We start from the raw sequence: 14,859 nt of genomic DNA on the forward strand, positions 1-14,859 counted from the left end.
TAATTTTATATATTAGGCACCTTGATTATCTCCATTTTATAGATGAATTGAAAATTAGTGAAGGAGCTTAAGTTAAAGAGGTTAAAGCACTTGTGCAAGATAACAGTGTGGTTACTAAGCCAGGAATCTAACCAAGAGCCAGGCTTTTTTGAGCCTGCCTTAGTCATTGTGCTGTACTGTCTCCACATATTAATATTTACAATACTAAAACATCTGAGGAGCTACCTATTAAGAAAATGGTCTGATTTAATGTTGTGGTATTTCTATATATTTGAATAAGATATGACATGGAAACGTATTATTTTATCTTTTAAAAATTCTTGGGCTAGGCGCGGTGTCTCACACCTGTAATCCCAGCACTTAAAAAGGCCAACGCAGGCAGATCACAAGGTCAGGAGTTTGAGACCAGCCTGGCCAACATGGTGAAACCCTGTCTATACTAAAGAAACAAAAATTAGCTGGGCATGGTGGTGTGCACCTGTAATCCCATGTGCTCGGGAGGCTGAGGCAGGAGAATTGCTTGAAACTGGAAAACGGAAGTTGCAGTGAGCCGGGATCACACCACTGCACTCCAGCCTGGCGATAGAGCAAGACTCCGTCTCAAAATTAAAAAAAAAAAAAAAGTATGGGGCTCTGGAGCTTAACCATCTGATTTCATATTCTGCTTCTGCTGCTTAATACTTTGTGACCTAGCACGAGTTGCCTAACCTCTCTTTGCCTGGTTTCCTCACCTGTAACGTAGGAATAATAATAGGTCCCTTATGAAGTTGATGCAAGGATTCAATGAACTGATATACGTATAAAACACTTGAAACAGTAGTGCCTGCACATGTTAAGTTTTCAGTAAGTGTTAGGTACACTGTCAGCAGTAATAGTACTACTTATTAAAATTACTATCATATTATCATCCATCATCATTTATATTGCTATAATAAACTTTTTAAAGACACCCAAATTACTTTGTAGTGAAAGTAAAAATAAAAACATTACATCTAGAGTCCATTGACTTAAAAATTATTTTGCTACCACTTACTGGCTTTCTAACCTTACGCATTTCACTTAACCTTAATGGCCTGAACTGCCCTTCGATAAAACAAGTTAATATTTTTCTTGTCGGGTGATTTCTTGATTTGTAAAAAACCTTACTAGAAATTATATTGCAGTACCAGAAATTACAGTTCAACTATGGGACTATGAAAGAGAACTGATGATGCTGAGCCCTCCATCCTCTTCTCTCTCTGGGGAGGTCCATTTTTCTTCTTTCAATAAAATAGTTTCTTGATACAGAGAAGATTGGCATGTCCCCTGCCCAAGAGTGACATGAACATTTATGAAGTGTTATATATATTGTTTAAAAAGTTGTTTCATGTGTGAATTCACAAAGGGAAAGTTTCAGCATTTAGTGCTTATAAGTATATAATAGCCATATTTTCATTTTGCTCTTCATGCTTCATACTCCTGCTCTTATACTCCTTGTCCATAAACTAAAGACATTTTTAGAAATTTTTAAATTTCATGTGAAAAGAAAATTAGGGACAGGCTTAATTGTTTTAAGCTGTGTGCATATGACCATTTGTGTCCTGTTTTATACTTTCGTAACACCTGTGTGTGTCCATGGTATGGCAGTTACTATATTGCTTCGATTATTTGTTCACATATCTCACTCCCCTACTAGAACAGTTCCCTCAGTGATGGACCTTTATATTCACAATAACTATAAACAGATGAAAATTAATAGGCTGGGTGCAGTGGCTCATGCCTATAATCCCACCACTTTGGGAGGCCGAGGCAAGGTGGATCATGAGGTCAGGAGTTTGAGACCAGCCTGGCCAACATAGTGAAACCCTGTCTCTACTAAAAATACAAAATTAGCTGGGCATGATGGCATGCACCTGTAGTCCCAGCTACTTGGGAGTCTGAGGCAGGAGAATCACTTGAACCTGGGAGGCAGAGGTTGTTGTGAGCCGGTATTACGCCACTGCACTCCAGCCTGGGCAACAGAGCAAGCTCAAAAAGAAAAAATTAATAGGATTTGGTTGATAATGTCTGTGAATCCAAGGTTAGGCTAAAAAAAACAAACTAGATTTGATTTAATTTTTAATTTGAGGCTATGGTCATTCTGGTCTTAAATTAATGACATATTTGATACTCTGGCCCTATCAACTTCTACTTGGGTATATAACATTACTTTTGAATTACATTGTCCAATTGAACTCGGATTGAACTTAAGTATGTTAAATCTTTGGAAGTTAGTAACTTTAAAAATAATTTTTTTCTTCCTTGTTACAGTAGAAAATTATTGTATGTATTTTATGAAATTTGACTCTTAGGAAATACTGAACATGAAAAACTAGAGGAACAAATATGAGAATGGAAGAAAACATTTTTTAATGCTCCATTCTAGGGACAGACTATTTTACACTCCTTATCCCAAAAGCAATGAGAGAAAATGTCTTAAGAGAACAGACTGTGATATGTAACAGGAAAGAATTAAAGTAAAGTTACTCTCAAGAAACTTTAATCCTTGAATTAGTAGTTGTCAGTTGGAAATTTTCTTTTTAATGAAATAAAGTTACGAACTTTTGTCAATTCTGGGCCCACAGACATATTTTATTTATTTTTTAAAATTTGTTTCAAATTCATGAATCTGTGGACATTTTTAATATGGAGTATTGTTAATTTTGATATCAACAGGTAACAGTCCACTTTACATCATATGGCTAACTCTCAAATATTGAATGGCATGTCTACCATGAAACAGTATTGTACCATATGTAATTATGAAAGCTAGTCTATGCTTTCTGACTCTCCATTCCTAGTGTAGTGTATTTTCAGAGTGACAAAATTCTCTATTTCCATCTCAAATGACTCACTAATGCTTGACATCTACATATTTAGTTTTATATTGGTCATTTCCACTTGAATGTCTCACAGGTACCTCAAAACTCAAAATCCAAACCTTAACTCATCTTTTTTCCCCTTCCTCTTAGCCTCCAAAGTCACTGCCTTAGTACACGGCACCACCATTCATTGGATTGCCCAAATCAACATTAATTTGGTTCCTGCCTCTTCTTCACTCCCTAGCCTACTGTATCCACTCATCAGGTTTTATGAGATTTACCTTGTGATGTATCTCATATATCCATGTTTTCCATATTTATTACTGTAGCCACCTTCCTCTCTGAGTTGTATTGTGCTATAGCTCCTTTACTGGTCTCTTCCCACCAGTGCTATTTCCAGTTGTTTTTACTTCGGGTGACCTTTCTAAAACCCACATCAGATCACAGTACTGTTCTTTTTGATACCCTTCAGTGACTATCCTTTGTTTTTAAGATAAAGTCTAAATTCTTTAGACTTAGAAAATTTATACTTACTGTAATTTATAAAAATTTATATTTAGAAAATGTGATTGTAACAGCCTTGATAATTTGGTCTCTGCTACATCGCATAGCCATACGATGGAACAGCTGGCAGTTCATTGATACCTGTGCTGGAGATGAACATTTTCAAGTCTTCACACACATTCTTCCGTCTGCATGACTGACTCCCAGTTGTCATTCATTTCTCAGCTTGGACTTTATTCAGAAAACATTATAACAACACCCAGGCATCATCTAAGATTGGGTTAGATGTTCTTACATATTCCCAAAACTTTCTGCTTATCCTTACCGGATTAGATGTTCTTATATATTCCTGCAATACTTTCTGCTTATCCATATCAGCCTGTAACACACTGCATCGTTACTGCCTTTTCAGTTGTCTTTCTCTCTCATAGGCTGTTGAATAGCAAATACCATATTCTCTTTGATTGACTTGTTTCACCAATACCTAGCACAGTGCATGGCAAGATTTGGCTTCTGAAGATTGTTATTAAGTAATGAAAATGCATTTTTTTTTTTAGTCATTTTAAGCATAATGATTTTTCAGGTGGCAGAAATTTAACGTGAGAGAGAGAGAGAGAGAGAGAGAGTGTGTGTGTGTGTGTGTGTGTGTGTGTGTGTGTGTGTGAATAACTGAATACATTAATGGAACTGTTATGTAACAGTATCCTAAATAATTTAAAAATTGTAACTAAATGTAAAATAAAATCAAACATCTGCTTACAGCAAGTCAAGCTTTTAAAAAGGAGTTTTTTATAAAAACTTTATTTTTGGGCTCCCTACTATAAAATATTTAAATTTTAAGTAAACCATTTAATTTTTAAAGTATTTAAATTTTGTCTTGATTTCCATTTATGAATTTTTTTAGCAGCTAGAGAAAAGCTGTGGTAGTTTCCAACTATGTTAGAAACAGTTGTCAAGTGTGGTTCCTTTACACTATGAGACTGGGAGCTGTTTCTAAACACAAAGTTGTTAGTAGCACAGATTGGCTTAAGTTTCCAATCTGATCTGTGACTATGGGTAAGTAAATTGGAATTTGTGTATTTGTGGGGAAAAAAACTTGTCAGTTAAGTTCCATAAATTACTCTCTTACTTTATAACCTGAAATGTGTAGACTTTAAACACCAGCTAGTCAGTAGTATAGTTTTTTGCAAATCTTCAAGGTAAAAATTATATAAAAATCAAAGTATTCTGCCAGCCTCAGAATAGATAGACTCAAGACACTTAGGATTCTTATTTGAATCCTAAAATAAATTTTCATTGCTATATTTATTAACAAAGATGTCAAAGATTATTTTTAATTAAAGAAACATGTTTATTTTCCAGAAGGCTTTACTTACTTCTGTGGTTCCTACTAATAGTGAAGGTTGTATTGTATTCATAGCATAGGATTTGTAGTAAAATTTAGAAATTAGAAAATTTGTTATGTATGTGTGTGCAAATAGCATACTTTTAAATTGCACACTAACTTCTTTAAGGCAGTGGTACTTTAAGGCAGTGGTCCCCAGCCCTTTTTGGCACCAATGACAGTTCCATGGAAGACTATTTTTCCATGGACCTGGAGAGGTGGATGGTTTCAGGATGAAACTTTTTACCTCAGATCATTACACATTAGATTCTCATAAGGAATTCACAGCTTAGATCCCTTGCATGTGCAGTTCACAATAGGGTTCACACTTCTATGAGAATCTAATGCCTCAGAATCTAATGCCTCTGACAGGAGGCAGAGTTCAGGCAGTAATGTTTGCTGGCCCACCACTCACCTCCTGTTGGGTGGCCCAGTTCCTAACTGGCCACAGGGGTTGGGGATCTCTGCTTTAAGAGAACTGATATATATGTGTGTTTTTATATACACACTCTCTTGCTAACGCAGTCATACACCACATAACAATGTTTTCATTAACAACCGACTGTATATGACAGTGGTCCCAAAAGATTATGATACCATATTTTGTTTGTTTGTTTGAGACGGAGTCTTGCTGTGTTACCCAGGCTGGAATCCAGTGGTGTAATCTTGGCTTACTGCAACCTCATGAGTTCAGGTCATTCTCCTGCCGCAGCCTCCTGAGTAGCTGGGACAACAGGCATGGGCCACCACACCCTGCTAATTTTTGTATTTTTTAGTGGAGACAGGGTTTCACCATGTTGACCACTGGTCTTGAACTGCAGATCTCAAGTGACCCTCCCATCTTGGCCTCCCAAAGTGCTGGGATTACAGGTGTGAGCCACTGCCTCTAGCCATGATACTATATTTTTACTGTACCCTTTTCTATCTTTAGATAGGCATTTTTTCCTTCCTTCCTTCCTTCCTTCCTTCCTTCCTTCCTTCCTTCCTTCCTTCCTTCCTTCCCTCCACCTCCCCCCACTACTACTACTACTACTACTACTACTCCTCCTCCTCCTCCTCCTCCTCCTCCTCCTCCTCCTTCTTCTTCTTCTTCTCTCTCTCTCTCTCTCTCTCTCTCTCTCTCTCTCTCTCTGGAGTCTCACTCTTGTCGCTCAGGCTGGAGTGCTGTTGATGCAGTGTTGGCTCACTGTAGTGTACACCTTCCAAGTTCAAGTAATTCTCCTGCCTCAGCCTCCTGAATAGCTGGAATTGCAAGTGCCCACCACCACACCCAGCTAATTTTTTTATTTTTTGTAGAGACAGGGTTTCACCATGTTGATCAGGCTGGTCTTGAACTCCTGGCGTCAGATGAACTGCCTGCCTTGGCCTCCTAAAGTACAGGGATTACAGGTGTGAGCCACTACATTTAGCCTTCTCAGAACATGCTTTTGTCTTTAAGTGACTATGTGTCTGCACTGTCCAGTTGAGGTAGCTACTATGTGCATGTGGCTCTTGAGCACTGGAAATATGCCTAGTCTGAATAGAGGCAGGCTGTAAGTGTTAAACATACATACTCATTTCAAAGACTTAGTTTGAAAAAAATGTAAAATATCTCAGTAATAATTTTATATTTACATGTTGAAATGATATATTTCAGATTTAGTATGTTAAAATTAATTTCACTCTTATTTTTTAATGTAGCTAAATTACATATATGGATTATATTCTATTTCTGGTGGACATCTCTGGTCTAAAACTTTAACTAAAAATAAATTTTTCTGTAAATTATGGTTAAAATTGAACATTTTTGGTAGAGTTATTTTGTAGTAGTCTTTGATTACAACTTCACATTAAACATTAGCATTAATCTATTAGATGTAAAAATGAAAACCATAAAATCAAAAATTTTTGTAACTTCTTTTTTGTTGTTGTTGAGATTGAGTTTCACTCTTCTTGCCCAGGCTGGAATGCAATGGCGCGATCTCAGCTCACCACAACCTCCACCTCCTGGGTTCAAGCGATTCTCCTGCCTCAGCCTCCCAAGTAGCTGGGATTTACAGGCATGTGCCACAACGCCTGGCTAATTTTGTATTTTTAATAAAGACGGGATTTCTCTATGTTGGTCAGGCTTGGTCTCAAACTCCCAGCCTCAGGTGATCTGCCCGCCTTGGCCTCCCCAAATGCTAGGCTTACAGGTGTGAGCCACCGTGCCTGGCCAAAATTATTTTAAGGTCTTGCTTTTACACTTGTTGGCACAAAACCATAACTAATCCATGATTTCATGTTTTTTGGGTTAGAGCCAGTTTGGTGTATCTGTCATGGATAATTAACTTTATTCATTTTTTTTTATGTAACAAATATTTTTTTGTTTTATGTATGCCACGTATGTCTTGGGGAATACTTCTCCGTAATTCAGGAGGGAACAAAAAATAATGGATGTACATGTAAATGCATTTGTGGCTTTGGAGGTTGGAAGTAAGTTAAGGCAGTTCTTGTCTGGCTTACTTTTTTTCTGTAAAGTAGGACATAAGGTCATCATAGCCACTACTAGTGATGGCTTCTATGAAGAACTAACTTCCTTAATTAAGTAAAATTAAAGGACTCTCCATAAATGGGAATCTATTTATTGAGTACTTATTGGGCCCCAGGCTAAACACTGAAGAATATAAAAGAGGGCCCTTGCCCTCAGAGCTTCTAATTTTGTTAGGGAAGTGTGGCATATAACAAAAAAAAAGTAAATACAACATAAGGCAGCTAAGGTAATAAGAAATACATGGTACATATTCAGTACTACAAGAGTTCAAAAGATGAAGCAAACCCAAATGACTAGAGATTTCTTTTAAGCTTTCTCTTTTGCCGCTTATCACAGTAGTAGCCAAATAATCTTCCCAGAATGATCCCTTTTTAAGTACTTTTTGGCGCTGTACTTGATTCTCAGAACAGTCAGTAGTAATTTAATATGAAAAACTATATGGAAATTTAACACATTCTTCAGCACAGAGTTCAAAACAGTAATTTTATAACTCATGAGCGCGCGGCTAGGCACAGTGGCTCATGCCTATAATCCCAGCACTTTGGGAGGCCAGGGAAGGCAACTCATGAAGTCAGGAGATCTGAGACCATCCTGGCTAATACAATGAAACTCTGTCTCTACTAAAAATACCAAAAATTAGCCGCCATGGTGGCATGCGCCTATAGTCCCAGCTACTTGAAAGGCTGAGACAGGAGAATCGCTTGAACCCAGGAAGCAGCGGTTGCAGTGAGCCAAGATCGTGCCACTGCACTTCAGCCTGGGCAACAGAGTGAGAGTCCATCTCAAAAAAAAAAAAAATCTAAAGAAATAACCCATGAGCGCTTTAGGACAGTGTTTATAAATGGGAAGTTGAGATTTCTATGGTATTTGATTTAATGCATGTATTTTCTTGAATTTATTTGCTGTATGTTTTAGGTTGCAGCTGAATACCTTCTCTTTCCTGTTATTACCTCTGAATTCTTTACTTTTCAGTCTTTAATATTTGCTAAGAGGGAAGGAAAGGATTCCAGGGTGTGGTGGGTGGGTTTCTATAGTAATAAGATCTACAGATTTTTAAAAGGTGAAGGTGAGGGAGAGAGGAGGGAGTTGTATAGGATGAAAAGTTTGACAACGTACTTTTGAGTATTGTAGAATTGGACTGACTACCGAGAGCATGACAGACAAGCTGGTAGAGACAAGCCACATGCATGCATATTCCAAACATATCAAAATGAAGTATGCAATAAGGGCTGGGCACAGTGGCTCATGCCTGTAATCCCAGCATTTTGAGAGGCTGAGGTGGGCAGATCACTTGAACTCAGGAGTTTGAGACCATCCTGGGCAACAGGGCAAAATCCCCATCTTCTAGAAAGTACAAAAATTAGCTGGGCTTGGTGGTGTGCACACCTGTAGTCCCTGCTACTCAGAAGTTGAGATGGGAGAATTTGATTGAACCAGGGAAATGGAGGTTGTAGTGAACTGAGATCTCACCACTGCACTCCAGCCTGGGTGACAGAGTGAGACCCTGTCTCAAAACAAAACAAATAAGAGAAATATATAATAAGAACAAAACTGTAAATGAATAACTAAACATTTAAGGAAGGAAAGAGGAGGAGGAAAATTTCTAGTTGTCAGAAATCAGAGAAATAAAATCAAAACAGCAAGTAGAAGCTAGTGCTGCTGTATAGCACACGAAGGTTTTGGTCCTGGATATGTTATAAGGGTCTGGGTTTGAAATTTATTGCACATAAGGGGGTAGGATATATGGCCTTGGGCCTTTGCAAAATATATCTAGAACAAAGACCCAGGCCTGTGGCCTAGAACCTGAAATAACTTCCCTAATTGTGCATAGAGATTAGAAAAAGTGCCTGCTTGTCAAATGCTCAAGAACAAAGTCAGTGACAAAACAATCTAAGAAAGAATATAAATTGTGAGTGAAATGATTAAAGAGATAAAAGAAGGAAATGAAGCATGATGAGATAACAGATCAGTATGAAAAAGAAACAATAAAAATTAACTTTTAGAAATTAAACATATAGCTGGGCACAGTGGCTCACGCCTGTAATCCCAACATTTTGGGAGGCCAAGGTGGGCAGATCATCTCAGGTCAGGAGTTCGAGACCAGCCTGACCAACATGGAGAAACCCGATCTCTACTAAAAATACAAAATTAGCCAGGCATGGTGGCACATGCCTGTAATCTGAGCTACCCAGGAGGCTGAGGCAGGAGAATTGCTTGAACCTGGGAGGTGGAGGTTGCAGTGAGCTGAGATCATGCCATTGCACTCCAGTGAAACTTTGTCTTAAAAAAAAAAAAAAATCGAAAATATAATCATGGAAATTGGCATTAGATCATTAGATGGGTTAAATTTCAGATTAGACAGATACTCTTGCCTTGGCTGAAAAGGAAAAATCTAGCAGTAAATGGTTAAAAGGAAGCAAATCTCGATCAGGCATGGTGGATCACCTGAGGTCAGGCATTTGAGACCAGCCTGGTCAACATGGCAAAACCCCGTCTCTACTGAAAATAAAAAAATTAGCCTGGCGTGGTGGTGCATGCCTGTAATCCCGGCTACTCAGGAGCTGAGGCAAGAGAATCGCTTGAACCTGGGAGGCAGAAGTTAGAGTGAGCTGAGACTGGGCTACTTCACTCCAGCCTAGGCAACAGAGTGAGACTGTGTCTCAAAAAAAAACCTCATAGTACTGAGGTGTACACAGTGAAGAGATAGGTCAGGCACAGTGGCTCATACCTGTAATCCCAACTACTCAGGAGGCTGAGGTGGGAGAAACCATTGAACCCAGGAGGTGGAGGTTGCAGTGGGCCAAGATTGTGCCATTTCACTCCAGCCTGGGCAACAGAGCAAGACTCCATCTCAAAAAAAAAAGAAGAAACAAATCTAAAATAATCCATGACAGCAAGAAGCTGAAAATACAGGATTTTAAAAAAGACTGATACAAATCAAAACAGAAAGCTGATAGACCAAAAATAGATTTTTAAGGCAGAAAGCATTGTTAGTGATGAAGAAAGCTATTACATAATGAAGATTGGAATAATTCACCAGGAGGAAATAATTATCTTGAATCTGTCCAAATAATACTGTCTCAAAGCACATAAAGCAGAAATTTACTACCTACAAATATAGTGGGAGATTTTAGCACATTTCCTTCAGAAACCAATTAATAAACCACCACCGCCCTCAACAAAAGTGAAAAAGTGAAAGCCTAGAGACTATTTGAACAACACAGTGAGCTAGCTCTTTTAGACATGTTTAAACTGTACTCCAAAAATTAGAGTGTAGCTGTTTCTTTCAGTCAGACATAGGACATTTACCAGTCATATTATTAGCATACAAACATTTATAGAATTACACATATTAGACCAAAAAGGGAGAGAGCTCCACAAATGCCTAGGCATATCACACTGGCTACTTTTTCTGTTTCCTGCAGTACATGGAAAATTTATGGGCTGGGTGCATTGACTCACACCTGTAATAATCTCAGCACTTTGGGAGGCTATGCAGGAGGATTACTTGAGCTCAGGAGTGTGAGACTAGCCTGCACAACATGGTGAGTCTCTCCCAAAAAAAAAGAAAAAAAAAAAAAGAATCTTTTTAATTAGCCGGGTGTAATTCCAGCTATTTGGGAGGCCAAGCTGGAAGGGTTGCTTGAGTCCAAGAGATAACAGGCTGCAGCAAGCCATGATTGTGCCACTGCATTCCAGCCTGGGTGACAAAGTGAGACACTGTATCTAAAAAAAAAACAGAAACAAAAACCATTTACTTGGTTTTCCAAGATTTGTTTGAAAGTGATGTTAATCAAATAATATTTAAATGAAATAATAATAATTGAAATACTGTTTGAACTCTGCATATGAGCCCAGGCATACTCCGTGTTTTACATATATTTAAGTTTTTAGCAACTCTCAATTATAAGATACTATTATCATCTTTAATAGATGAGAAAATTTAGGCTGAAAAATGTTAATTTTACACCCAAGGTTAGCTGCCTGGAAAACCTCTACTGTAAAATATTACACTTTTACAAACTCCTCCCCCTTTTTTATACCTTTGTTATTATAAAATATAGCCAGGTAGAAAAACCAACATAAAGCAAATACGGAGCTTGTTGAGTTATTATTAAGGAATTATCCTTGTAATACCAACAAGTCAAGAAACAGCACTTGGCTGCCTGCCTTGGCTTCCCGAAGTGCTGGATTACAGGCGGTGGCTCGAGCCTGTAATCCCAACATTTTGGGAGGCCAAGGTGGGCGGATCACCTGAGGTCAGGAGTTCAAGACCAGCCTGGCCAACAGGTTGAAACCCCGTCTCTACTAAAAATACAAAAATTAGCTGGCATGCTGGTGGGCGCCTGTAATCGCAGCTCCTTGGAAGGCTGAGGCAGGAGAATCATTTGAACCCATGAGTTGGAGGTTACAGTGAGCCAAGATCCTGCGTTGCACTCCAGCCTGGGTGACGAGAATGAAATTTCATCTCAAAAAAGAGAAATAGCACTTTGCCAGCCACTAAGCCTTCGATGTTCTCCATTCTAACTATATTCTCCTTCCCCACTAAAAGCATTTGTATTATAGTCATTTTCTGGCTTTTTAAAAAATAATTTGAATACCAAAGTGTGCATTCTTAATGTGCTTTACAAAGTTTTACTTATTTTTCTCCACTATTTTTCCTGTCTGATTTAATTTGTTAAGAAACTGATAGTTTGACCTGTAGAGTTTCTTACAAGTTTGATCAGATTCAGGTTTGATGTTTTTGCCCAGGCTTTATAGGTGGTGGTATAGGAGATATATAATCTCCTGGTTGTTTTTGTGATTTTATAGACTATTGATACTCATTGGCTAAATCTGTTAACTCATTAAAGATTGCAACACGGTGATTCTCTAATTTTATTCTCTCTTCATTAATGGAATATTTCTATAGAGAAGCTTCCCCTCATCTAATACTTAGCTACCTGGTGATTCAATTTATATAAGAGAGGAAGAAGTGTTTGCTTATTTCTCGTTATTTACCAGTTTTCAACATGATGCGTTGGTTTCACTAGTATTTTTCAAATAATATTTTAAAGAATTTTAAAAAAATATTATGAACTCATAGTTGGATGGATTAACTGATTGATTTTGAGATGGGGTCATGCTCTGTCACCCAGGCTAGAGTACAGAGGCATGATCACAGCTCACTGCAGCATGACCCATTGAAAGCACTTTGGAGGCCAAGGTGGGAGGATCTCTTGAACCCAGGAGTCTGAGACTCATATATATATTATATATATTTTTTTTAATTAGCTGGGTGGTGGTACGTGTCTGTAGTCCCGGCCTGTTGGGATGCTGAGGCAGGAAGACTGCTTGAGTCCACGAGGACAAGGCTGTAATGAGCCATGATTGGGCCACTGCATTCCAACCTGGGTGACAGAATGAGGCCCTGTCTCAAAAAAAAAAAAAAAGATGTTCATACATCAGACCATCTCTGACACCCTTTTTACCCTACTTGGTATTTCATGCCCTATGCTGAGCTGTTCCTCTTCATAGACACCCTCCTTGCCAAGCGACATTCACCCTATATGGTCTCTAACCATGTAGTATGAGTTCCCATCCAGTCCTTTAAGGAAGTAGACATCCTTTTTACCTTTTTTAAAAAAAGTCTTCCATGTTTTATAAAAATTTAACATTTCTTTCATATGATTATCCAGTCGATGGGAATTTCATATAAAAGTTGCATTCACCCCCTCCCAAATTTGAAGTTTTAAGAAAGTTTTCTGTATCCATAGAACTTTTTTTTTAAAGGGTATCATTTTTCTTATTGCTTCTCTTTATAACAGATGATGATGTGCCTGCAGATATGGTTGCAGAAGAATCAGGTCCTGGTGCACAAAATAGTCCATACCAACTTCGTAGAAAAACTCTTTTGCCAAAAAGAACAGCGTGTCCCACAAAGAACAGTATGGAGGTAACTTTAAATGTAATTGCTTTTCTTTTGTAGTGAAAGAATTATCAGGAAACAAAAAAGGGAATGTCATCCTTTTTTATAAGGAATGATTATGGATGATAAAAGTATTTGCTTTACTAGTTTCTGTTTTGTTTTTGAAGGGTGCCTCAACTTCAACTACAGAAAACTTTGGTCATCGTGCAAAACGTGCAAGAGTGTCTGGAAAATCACAAGATCTATCAGGTATTTCCTATGGGAAAGTAAGAAATAGGGTAAAATAATTTTTAAAAAAAATTTTGCTTGAAACCAAAAAATCAAAATTTAAATGTATTTGAGTATTACCTTTGGAATTCAGAAACCGATTATTACAAAATACACTTTAGAACACTGACCTCTCCCTCTGACTTTTATTGTTGTATAAAAATCCTTTTTATGTATTTATTTTAGCCATTTCTGAGATGGCATATAATACCTAAAAGAAGGAATACTTTTGTTAGTTCAGGATAAATTGAGATAGATATGTGTTATCTATGAAACCCAAGTGCTTATAAAATGACCATTATCCAAAAAAAAAAAAAAAGCTATTCATTAAACTGAAAATTGTGTTCTTTAAATAATGAGAAAGTTATTGCTCAAATGATAGTTTATATGTTAATCTCTTTATAGCAGCACCTGCTGAACAGTATCTTCAGGAAAAACTGCCAGATGAAGTGGTTCTAAAAATCTTCTCTTACTTGCTGGAACAGGATCTTTGTAGAGCAGCTTGTGTATGTAAACGCTTCAGTGAACTTGCTAATGACCCTATTTTGTGGTGAGTGAAAAACCTATTCCTTATTAACTTAAGATATATTATTTGTTGCCCAAAATGGTAAACATGGTAGGAAAGTTGGAATTGTGAGTTGGTAGTTACAATTAGTTGGAACAAAATTAAAATGCTTATCAATTCCAAGATACTTATGGGGACTGTCAGTCAAGGTGGTATTTATAAATCAGTAAATAAAATATTTTTTCTGCTATTTATCAGCTAATAGCAAATGAGTGATTATGGGAAATGTTTTTCTTTTAATAGCTTTTTATAAACAGAACTTAGTTTAAAATAGCTAATAAATTAAATCTCATAGGTTAGAATGTAAGTTTTGTACATCACCTTTGGAAAGCAGTTGTATTCATGAATCTTTAAATAATTCATGCCCTTTGAATTATTTAATTCTTCTGAAAAAAATTTTTTGCCTTATTTTCAATTTTTTTTTTGTAACAGCTTAGTTAATAATGAGGAAAAATTATAAAGATATTTTCATTTGTTTTTCGAGAGACAGGGTCTTGCTCTGTTGCCCAGTCTGGAGTGCAGTGGCGCGATCACAGCTTACTGCACCTTCAATCTCCTGGGCTCAGGCCATTTTCCCACCTCAGCCTCCTGAGTAGCTGGAACCACAGGCATGTGCCACCATGCCCAGCTAATTTTTTTTTTCTTTTTTTTTTTTTTTGTAGACACAGAGTCTCACTCTGTTACTCAGTCTGATCTTGAACTTCTGGGGTCAAGTGATCCTTCTGCCTTAGCCGCCCAAAGTATTATAGGCATGAGCCATCCCTCCCAGCCCAAGTTTTTAATAATGTGGAAAAAATGCTATGTTATAAAAAGTGAAAAGAGGCCAGGTGTAGTGGCTCTTGCCTGTGGTCCCAGCTATTCTGGAGATTGAGGCAGGAG

The 14,859-nt window shown here is 37.6% G+C and overlaps 1 protein-coding gene and 1 non-coding gene across 6 annotated transcripts in view; both read left to right on the forward strand.

Annotated features, from left to right (window-relative positions):
* Positions 1-14,859, forward strand: part of FBXO11 (F-box protein 11) — a 100,922-nt gene that overhangs the window by 56,784 nt on the left and 29,279 nt on the right. For 3 of the 5 annotated variants that reach the window (XM_078349398.1, XM_078349400.1, XM_078349401.1), the window contains exons 2-4: positions 13,048-13,175; positions 13,316-13,397; positions 13,821-13,965. In XM_078349398.1, the coding sequence (XP_078205524.1) occupies positions 13,048-13,175; positions 13,316-13,397; positions 13,821-13,965 (355 nt within the window). The remainder of the gene's footprint in view (positions 1-13,047; positions 13,176-13,315; positions 13,398-13,820; positions 13,966-14,859) is intronic. The other 2 variants (XM_078349399.1, XM_078349402.1) reach the window with 1 other exon arrangement.
* LOC118147568 (U6 spliceosomal RNA) lies at positions 1,243-1,350 on the forward strand. Its single transcript, XR_004734017.1, has one exon. It is a non-coding gene; the product is annotated as a U6 spliceosomal RNA (small nuclear RNA).

The sequence above is a fragment of the Callithrix jacchus genome, chromosome 14, assembly GCF_049354715.1.
Source record: "Callithrix jacchus isolate 240 chromosome 14, calJac240_pri, whole genome shotgun sequence".
Lineage (NCBI taxonomy): Eukaryota > Metazoa > Chordata > Mammalia > Primates > Cebidae > Callithrix > Callithrix jacchus.